General features: G+C 57.5%; 1 protein-coding gene across 1 annotated transcript in view; it reads left to right on the top strand.

The window, feature by feature from the left end:
• The first annotated feature begins 690 nt into the window (after nt 1–690).
• LOC113202279 (fatty acid synthase-like) overlaps nt 691–9,044 on the top strand; it is an 11,195-nt gene continuing 2,841 nt past the window's right edge. Inside the window, exons 1-19 of the mRNA XM_052275351.1 lie at nt 691–1,052; nt 1,198–1,350; nt 1,783–2,154; nt 2,235–2,983; nt 3,060–3,203; nt 3,515–4,470; nt 4,567–4,828; nt 5,316–5,415; nt 5,674–5,940; nt 6,018–6,427; nt 6,558–6,719; nt 6,794–7,000; nt 7,268–7,632; nt 7,721–7,847; nt 7,942–8,106; nt 8,183–8,362; nt 8,451–8,664; nt 8,758–8,938; nt 9,012–9,042. Coding sequence (XP_052131311.1) covers nt 923–1,052; nt 1,198–1,350; nt 1,783–2,154; nt 2,235–2,983; nt 3,060–3,203; nt 3,515–4,470; nt 4,567–4,828; nt 5,316–5,415; nt 5,674–5,940; nt 6,018–6,427; nt 6,558–6,719; nt 6,794–7,000; nt 7,268–7,632; nt 7,721–7,847; nt 7,942–8,106; nt 8,183–8,362; nt 8,451–8,664; nt 8,758–8,938; nt 9,012–9,042 — 5,175 coding nt within the window. The 5' untranslated portion in view covers nt 691–922. The remainder of the gene's footprint in view (nt 1,053–1,197; nt 1,351–1,782; nt 2,155–2,234; nt 2,984–3,059; nt 3,204–3,514; nt 4,471–4,566; nt 4,829–5,315; nt 5,416–5,673; nt 5,941–6,017; nt 6,428–6,557; nt 6,720–6,793; nt 7,001–7,267; nt 7,633–7,720; nt 7,848–7,941; nt 8,107–8,182; nt 8,363–8,450; nt 8,665–8,757; nt 8,939–9,011; nt 9,043–9,044) is intronic.

Genomic DNA, 9,044 nt, shown 5'->3' with positions numbered 1-9,044 from the left:
TAAAAATATTGAACAGCCCAATAATCACTCAAAAAAGAACCTCACGAACTGATTATATAGTCAAAATTTAGGCAGGAAGACATTCATTGTGACAGTTTAAAACTGCAAATGACTCACAGCGACTCCACAGTGAGTGTCCAGTGTTTATTGAGATGATTCGTCCAATGCACTTTCTTTTTCCCTTTTTTCTTTTCATAAAACACAAATTATTTGTGAGAAAATATTGGTTGACAATGTTCAAAAATCTATTGTTTGCAGTTGAAATATTTGAAAAGATATTGATACTGCCAAATACAACCAATATCCGTACCCTTCACTGTAACATTGTTGTGTTTTTTGTGTGTGTTTTTTGTAATCAAAAGCTCAATAAATCTGAGGAAAAAGAACTCGACTTTGGTATTTTTCGCTCACGTTTGACGTTTGTGCAAATGCGGTTGTGTGCATGTGCCTAGCGGGTGGGAAGGGGAGGGGGGGGGGGTCCTAGCTGAGCGCCAGCGGTGGGTGGGTCATTGACCCCGCGCTTCTCTAGGCGTGTGTTCGCAAGGCCGGGCCGGGCGCTTCCTCCCCCTACACTTTTGGCATCTTGTACCGCTGGCCCTACGCCCTGCCCTGCGCTCTACGATTACCATCCCTAATCAGAGGCCCCCAGCGCAGGGCGCATTATAAGCAGACACGGCCGAAACGGTAGGCGCTAGGCGCTTCCTCGTTTGGGTAGTCGTAGAGCAACCAGAGGGGAGGCTTGTGATCAGTCCCGAGGTGCGCCGCCGGCCAGCAGCACACCGACCAGCACACCCGACCAACGACCAGAGGCACGACGATCCGCATCGCCAGCAAAGGCACCAGCAAAAGCACCAGCAAAAGCACCAGCAAACGCACCAGTACCAGCAAAGGCACCAGCAAACGCACCAGCACCACCGCCGGCATGGACGACAGCGTGGTCATCTCGGGGGTGGGCGGCCACTACCCGGAGTGCGACAACCTGCAGGAGTTCCGCGACGCGCTCATGAGCGGCGCCGACGTCATCACGGACAGCCACGAGAGGTGGAAGCCCGGTAAGCCTCCGAGGGCCTCCCGAGAGATTACGCAACGGTCGAGCTGCTCTGCCACACTGGACCAGGAGGCTACCGTTTTAACTCGAAATCTTTCCCCCTGCCTTGAGAGAGAAAACGAGCTGTATCACGTGTTCCACCCCCGCAGGTCGCCTCGGCCTTGTGGGCAAGACGGGCAAGGTGTCCGGCATCGACAAGTTCGACGCCACGTTCTTCGGCATGCACCGCAAGCTCACGGATGCGACCGACCCTCTGTCCAGGGTCCTCATGGAGCGTGCGTTCGAGGCCATCATAGACGCTGGTAAGAGCTCTCGGCGCCCGGTGGGTAGGCCACACTCCAGCCCGCTGGACGCGCGCGCGCAGCGCGTGGCCTACCCTGCACTTGGCGGGCGCTAGGACCCGCGCCGGGGCTGGAATGGTAGTCCATTCTTACGCTCAACGCGGCGGAGCGATAGCGATTGGAAGGCCAGAAAATAAAAAAAAAACGAAAAATTGTAGGGAAAACAGAAGAAAACGAAAATTTGGAAAAAAGTCAATACCTTTCCTTTTATTCTCAAATTTCTAAGGAAAATTTTCCAGAGAAAACTTTTTTGACAGTCTCCAAGACTGTCTCTACGTGAGGCCAAAGTCTCCTCCCCCTCCTTACTTTCTGTATAGCACAGAGCGGGCCCTTGTTTTTTAAATCATAAACTTTTCCGGAAAATTTATATCTCTACCTCTTCGTCCCCGCCAGGAATCAATCCCTCCAGCATCCGAGGCTCCCGCACAGCGGTGTTCATGGCCTCGGCGATCAGCGAGTCGGAGAACATTTTCATCCAGACGACGGCCGAGAACGGCTTCGGGATCATGGGCCACAACCGGTCCATGATGGCCAACCGGATCTCGTTTTTCTTCGACTTCCGAGGTCCGAGCTACGCGCTCGACACCGGCTTCTGCAGCGGCCTGTCCGCGCTGGAGCTGGGCAAGAGGGCCATCGACAGCGGGGAGGTGGACTACGCACTCGTTGGCACGGCCACCCTGTCCTTCCAGCCGGAGGTCACCCAGCACTTCCACGATCTGCACATGGTCTGCGAGGACGGCGTGACGAAACCTTTCCACAAGGACGGTGAGTGACTGGAGACCGTTACTGAACCACGTGCAGCTGCAGGTGTCTGACTGGTGCCCTCTTGCCCTCTTGTCCCGCAGCTAACGGCTGGGTGCGCTCCGAGGCCGCCATCTGTATGCTGCTGCAGCGGAAGAGTACAGCCCGCCGAATCTACGCCTCTGTGGAGCATGCCAAGGTCAAGAAGTTCGGCAAGGACCACCATGCGCCGCTGCTCACTTTGGACAAGCGCCGATTCGTGCAGCACCTATACGAGTTCTACGAGGAACTGGAGGAGAAGACAGGCATCGTCCCGAGTGACATCGGCTACTTGGAGGCGCAGAGCGGGGGCCTGAAGGTGTACGACGAGCTGGAGGTGTCCGCCGTGGACCAGGCCATCTGCTCTCGTCGCACCACGCCCCTGCTCATTGGCAGCGTTATGGGGCAGATGGGACACGGTGAGGCGACCTCGGGACTCATTGGGCTCAGCAAGATACTGGTCGCCATGGAGTCCGGCGTCATCCCAGCCACGATGCACGTGGACAACAACAACATCAACCCGAACCTGCGCGCCATCCTCGAGGGTCGCCTGCAGGTTGTCACGGAGCACACCCCTTGCGACAACGCGCTCTTCGCCATCAACAACTTCGGCTTAGCTAACCAGTTCGGGCACGCCGTGCTGCGCGCTAACCCCAAGGCCAAAAAGTTAGAATCGTTCAAGCCTACGGAGATCATCAACGTGGGACACGCCGAGGTGCGCAAAGATGGCGGCCTCCTCCCCTTAAAGCCCATCCCAAAAATGGTGTTCGTGTCTGCGAGGAACGAGGAGCGGCTTGCTGGAGCTCTGGAGAAGGTATGTGAGAGGTACTCACAATCGCTACTCGGCTCTACCTTCCTCAATAAGAAATTAACTTACTCTCTTGTCGCAGCTAAAAGCGATCAAGGAGGACGACCCCGAGTACGCGCGCCTGATGCACGAGGTGTACTCGTCGCACCTCCACGGGCACCTCCAGCGCGCCTACACCTTCATACCGGCCGGCGAGGGCGACGACGCGTTGCCCTCCAGAAACGCTGTAAGTCCGGGAGGGTTTCAATTACTCATGACATTTTCTATATTCAGTTTAGCCACGCTTACGGGAGCGCGACAGCGTGAGAGCGTAGAGTAGGGCGAGGGGCAGAGGGCGGGGAGGGGAAAGGCGTCCGACTCCACGCTCTCGCGCTGTCGCGCCCCTCGCTTCCCCCCTCGCCCTAAATCCACGCTCTCGCGCTCACGCTCTCGTAAGCGTGGCAAAACTGAATATAGCAATTGTTTGCTAAATGAAAATGGAGGGCATTTTCTGGGCCGCAACTCGTTACCCCCGTGTATCTGCTTCTGCGCCTACAGCCGCACGGCGGAGCCCAGCGCCCCGTGTGGTTCGTGTACTCCGGCATGGGCAGCCAGTGGCCGGGGATGGCGCGCCACCTGCTCCGCGTGCCCGTCTTCCGCAGGGCCGTGCAGCGCTGCCACGACGCCCTGGTGCCTCACGGCGTCGACCTGCTCCACATCATCACCTCCGAGGACCCCGCCATCTACGACAACATCTTGCACTCGTTCGTGGGCATCGCGGCGGTGCAGGTGGGGCTCACGGACGTGCTCACGGCGCTGGGCATCCACCCCGACGGCATCATCGGGCACTCGGTGGGCGAGCTGGGCTGCGGATACGCCGACGGCTGCTTCACCGCGGAGCAGATGATGCTGGCAGCGCACGCTCGCGGCAGGGCGTCCATCGAGACCACGCTCGTCAAGGGGATGATGGCGGCTGTGGGGCTCGGCTACGAGGAGGTGAAGGACATGCTGCCCCCCACCATCGAGGTGGCGTGTCACAACTCCAAGACCAGCAGTACCATCTCCGGCCCGGCTGAGGACGTGCAGCACTTCGTGGCGACACTCAAGGACAAGGGCGTGTTCGCCAAGGCCGTCAATGTGTCCAACATAGCGTACCACTCGCAGTACATCGCGCCCGCAGGACCCAAGCTGTTGTCCCTACTGAAAGACGTCCTGCCCGAGCCCAAGCCTCGCTCCGAGCGCTGGGTGTCCACGAGCGTCCTGGAGGAGCGCTGGGGCGAACCGCTGGCGCAGACCTCGTCAGCCGAATACCACACCAACAACCTCTTGAGCCCCGTGTTCTTCGAGGAAAGCTCGCGTAAGATCCCCAAGGATGCCATCGCCATTGAAATTGCACCTCATGGGTTGCTCCAGGCCATCCTCCGACGCTCTCTCGACCAGCTCGCCACCAACGTGCCTCTCACAAAGAAAGACGCTACGGACGGGGCCTTGTTCCTACTCGAGGCCATTGGCAAGTACGTGTCGAGTCCTTCACGACGATAGAGTTTCCCATGAGCTGTGATTCTGTTGCCTGTTGTCGTACTACCTCGCCGTTGTCGCTCTTTTCGCAGACTGTACCTGGCCGGGCTAAACCCGCAGATCCAGAACCTGTACGACCCCGTGGAATTCCCCGTGTCGAGAGGCACGGCCCCGCTCAGCCCGCTGGTGGGCTGGGACCACACGGAGACGTGGTACACCGGCCGCTATTCCCAGCAGGATGACTTCGTTCCCGGAGAGAAGCACTTCTTCCTCCGTTCCCTGGACCCCGCCTACGCGCCGTACCGAGATTGCATCTGGCAGGGCCGTAGCATCATCACGCCTGCCGTCTGCCTGGTGAGTGCCGGAAGCAGGTCCCTCAGTTGCGGGCCGCGGACTGCGGAAGGCGCTAACCGTATAGGCGAAACAAATTACATAATTTTACGTACTGTTCACGATCCTTTAACCGCGTTCGGGGCGGGGGCTGCGGCTGCACAGTTCTGGGAGCCATAATAGTTTATTTCGACTGACGGAGGAAGAAGAACATAAACATTACCGATTGGTCGAGAGCTTCCCGCCTCTACGTCCGGTAGTGGAGGTAAGCGCTCGGCCAATCATGAACCTTTATGTTCTACCCGCTATTCTTCTTCCTCCTTTAGTCGAAATACACTATAAACTTACCCTGAGTGACGTGGTAGCCTAGGATACACACATCGATCGAATAATATAGTAGTTTAAAAGCTTCTATTAAGAACGTCGAGGTCAAATTTCGTACCAATTAATTTATTTACCTCACCACGGAGAGAAAATGTTGACACCATGTATCGTGTTTCCGTTGGCATAGGAAAATGTGGCCAGCGTAATCAACCTTATTAACGACGATGACGTCCCGGTCGTGTTTGAGGACGTCCAGTTCTGCCACATCATGGACATGCCCGTTATCGGTGAGCTCATACCTACAAGGGACCTACCGTCGATTGGCTCATTCCTGCCGACTAACGTTGTGGTGTTCCTCCCTCCCTGAGAAAAATGTTTGGTCATCGCGTTGTTTGTTTCCCTGTTTGCTTGGTTGATTGGTTGGAGCGTCTAAACACTCAGCCGGCACGACGAAACGTTCTATGGTTATGATTAAGGGGGTAGAATCGGGTAGAATGAATACCTTTATTGTAGATACAGCAACCAAGGTGTTTTTCTTTGTGCAGAGGAGGCGTACGTGTACATCATGTACCAGCGCGGCAGCGGACACTTCGAGGTGTCGCTGGACTTGAAGGTACTAGTGCGGGGCCGTGCCTATACGCCATGGGACGGCGCTAAAGGCATCAAAAAGATGTGGGCAAGGCTACCCGCTAGCCAGGACGAAGGACACACCCTCTCCTCCCAGGACGACGTGTACGACGAGTTGCGTCGCCGCGGTGTGTACGTCGACGGCAAGCTCAAGGCAATTAAGAATGTTGTCGCATCGCATTCTGGTGAGAGACGCAATGGAGGTTTGTTTGGCTTCGCAAGTGAACTTGGCCAGGTTATTGACCCACCGTTGTGTCCGCAGACGTCCTGGGTCGCGTGGTGAACATCAACAACCGCATGCTGCAGTTGGACGCACTGCTGCAAGTGTACACGCTGCTGGACTCGGAGACGCGCTCCGAGCTGCGGGTGCCGCACCGCGTGCGGAGGATCATCCTGGACTCGGACCGCACGCTCCTGCACGAGGACGGGCCCGAGGGCGAGCAGGAGGAGGAGGAGCAGCCCACCGAGACTAAGGTCCGGAAGGACATAGACAGGCCGCTCCTCCAGGACCTCGTGTTCCGCCTGCACCGCGCCACCTCAACGCTCCGCTGCGCCAACATGGAGATCTCGGGCGTCGAGACTAGGCCATTCCCCTCCCAGGACGGGCACCGCCACCTCGCCGTCGACCTGGAGCAGCTCGTGATCCACGGCGATCATCCAGCCGCTATGCAGGTATTCAACTGGACAAGCGGGGGTTATTTCAGAATATATGTGTTTGGATTCCCCTTCAATGTTCAAATACAGTGTACGGTAGTTCTTTTCTGAATCACTCGGTATATGATTTCCTTGTTTTGTCTCCTAGAATTCCCAGGAGATGCTTGCCGCGGCTGTACAGCTCGCCACCCAGCAGGCTGCTCTGCAACCGCTGAGCCGCAAGAGTACCGAGACCGTGGTGGGGCTCTTGCAGGGGACGAGCGCTGCTCTGGAGCAGCAGCTGCAGTCAATCGCGCAGCGTTCGGGCGGGGTACGGGTGGCTGGACTTTCTCAAGTGCAACTTCACAGCTATGACACTCCCACTACAAGTTCTCCTTGCTGCAGGTGCTGGTGCGCCGCTTGGCCGCGCAGGAGGCCGTCGACTGCGACCTCCTGGTGGGCGTAGACGCGCACGCCGCCGCGCCCCTTCTGGCCCCGCACGCCGTCTTGCTGGCCGAGCTGCCCACAGAGCAGCCAATCCCAGCTGTGCCCGAGGTGACCGTGCTACTGCAGCAGGCCTTCGGTGCGCGTCGCCTGGTGTTGTTCAAAAAGGTGAATGACCGCTCCTTGACTCTAGGTCCGAATGACTATTCAGGTGGAGGTGGGCGCGGACGGGGAACATAGCGCTAGGTGGAGGGGGTGTGGGTTCAGTTTATTTAGTGATAGAGCGGAAATCGAGGCGGCGCTTCACATATCCCAATTTACATAATACGTTTCAGTGACTTGAAAGTTAAACAGTATAACCGAAAATAACAAAAAAATGAAAAGATATCATTAGTGTTTTAGGTTCAAGGTTTTGATCCGTTTTGCGTGCTCCAGCCGCAGGCCGTGCTGCACTCTCCGCACCAGGTGGTGGAGGTCGACAGCGCCTCGCAGGTGGCAGTGCTGCAGGTCCCGGCCACGGGCGTCACCTACGTCGTGTGGCACTCCATGCCCGAGCAAGGCATCCCCGCCCTGCTCCGGGACGTGGTCCGCTCGCTCCCGGGCGCACACCGCGTCCGATCTGTGTTCCTGCTGGACGCCACGGCGCCCAAGTTCTCTCCAACGCACCCGTTCTTCACGGGTCAGATGAAGCTCGGCCTTGCAGTGAACGTGCTGCTGAACGGCGCCTGGGGGAACCTCTACCTCAAGCCCAAGCCGATCGTGCAGCACGAGGCCGGCCGAAGGGAGCTGCGCGTCAACAGGTGACCCTTACTCTCTTTGCCTACGCTAGAGGACAACTATCCTCTCTGGGCCTTGTGCTCACATTAAACATCACCATGTCTCCCTCAGGGTGTCCGACATTCCAAACATGAACGTCCAATACCTCGGCCTGAACGGTTCCATCATGGAGCCCACCAATGTTAAGGTCCGCGATGGGTACATCCTGGACATTAATTGGCCGCCTAAGGAGGAACAGGTACAAAAGCAACACGATGTCAGTGCGAAGCCATGTCGACGACGACGTACATCGGTACAGTTATTTTTGTTATTTTTTTCTTGTTTTTACTCAGCCACGGGGGGTGGGTCTGCTGGACTACGCGGGGACCAAGGAGGGCGTCGCCGTCATGGGTGTCATGGACACCGAGACCATGGCCGTGGACAGCCTCCTGCAGTGGGCCGTACCCAAAGGGTGGAGCCTGGAGGACGCCGCCACCGTGCCGTACGCCTACGCCATGGTAAGAGTAGTGGCGATGGAAGTGGTGGCGATGGTGGTGAATGATGGTGATGATGACGATGGCGTTGTCTCCACAGGCGTACACGGCCCTGGTTCACACGGCAAAACTGCTGCCCCGAGAAAGGGTTCTGATCCACGACGGCTGGTCCGCCATCGGCCAGGCGGGCATCGACGTGGCCCTGGCGACCGGCGGCGACGTGTACACGACGTACCGGACCGAGGAGGAGCACGGCCTCATCCTGCAGCGCTTCCCCCAGGCAAGCTGGGCGAGGCCGCCAAACTGTTCATGCATTCTACTGCAACATCTCGTCCCCACTCTTTCACTCGTGAACTGTGTATTATCAGCTCCCGCCAGACCACGTTCTGAACCTCCAAGGCGAGCTGTTCGAGCTGGACTTGAGCAAGGCATTCGAGGACAGCAACTATATGCGGCGCGGGTACCGCGTGCTTCTGAGCACCTTGAGTGGCGAGGGACTCTGGGCGTCGCTGCGGAGGATGGCGATCAACGCTCGCGTCGTGCAGATCAACGGTTCGGACAGCATGACCGGAACTCGCATGGGTAGGCGCGCCATCGAGAACGTCACGATCTCGTCTTATGATCTAGCCGTTTTGACATTCTAAAGTTGCTGAAACTAACTGAGCGATTTGGCAGGAATGAACTTGTTCATCAAGAGCGTCTCCTTCTACGCCATGGACTCCACTGGGCTGTTGCACTTGTCCGACGACGTCCGACGCAGGGTGCACGGTCTAGTGCAGGCCGGGCTGGACAACGGCGTGGTGCGGCCCTTGGACAGGACCGTCTTGCCCATCTCGCACGTCAAGGAGGCCGTCAGGTGCGTTTCTTTCGGTTGCCTCAAATAAAAGGGGAAGTCCACCAAATGAAGCGAGTTCCTTCTGTTGATTCAGTTATCTGGACGGGGACTCTACGGCCAAGGCGGT

Source organism: Frankliniella occidentalis, unplaced genomic scaffold, assembly GCF_000697945.3.
Source record: "Frankliniella occidentalis isolate FOCC.00 unplaced genomic scaffold, Focc_3.1 Scaffold581, whole genome shotgun sequence".
In the NCBI taxonomy this organism is placed as follows: Eukaryota; Metazoa; Arthropoda; class Insecta; order Thysanoptera; family Thripidae; genus Frankliniella; species Frankliniella occidentalis.
Note: the sequence above shows the minus strand (reverse complement) of the source record. Positions and strands in the feature narration are given on the sequence as shown.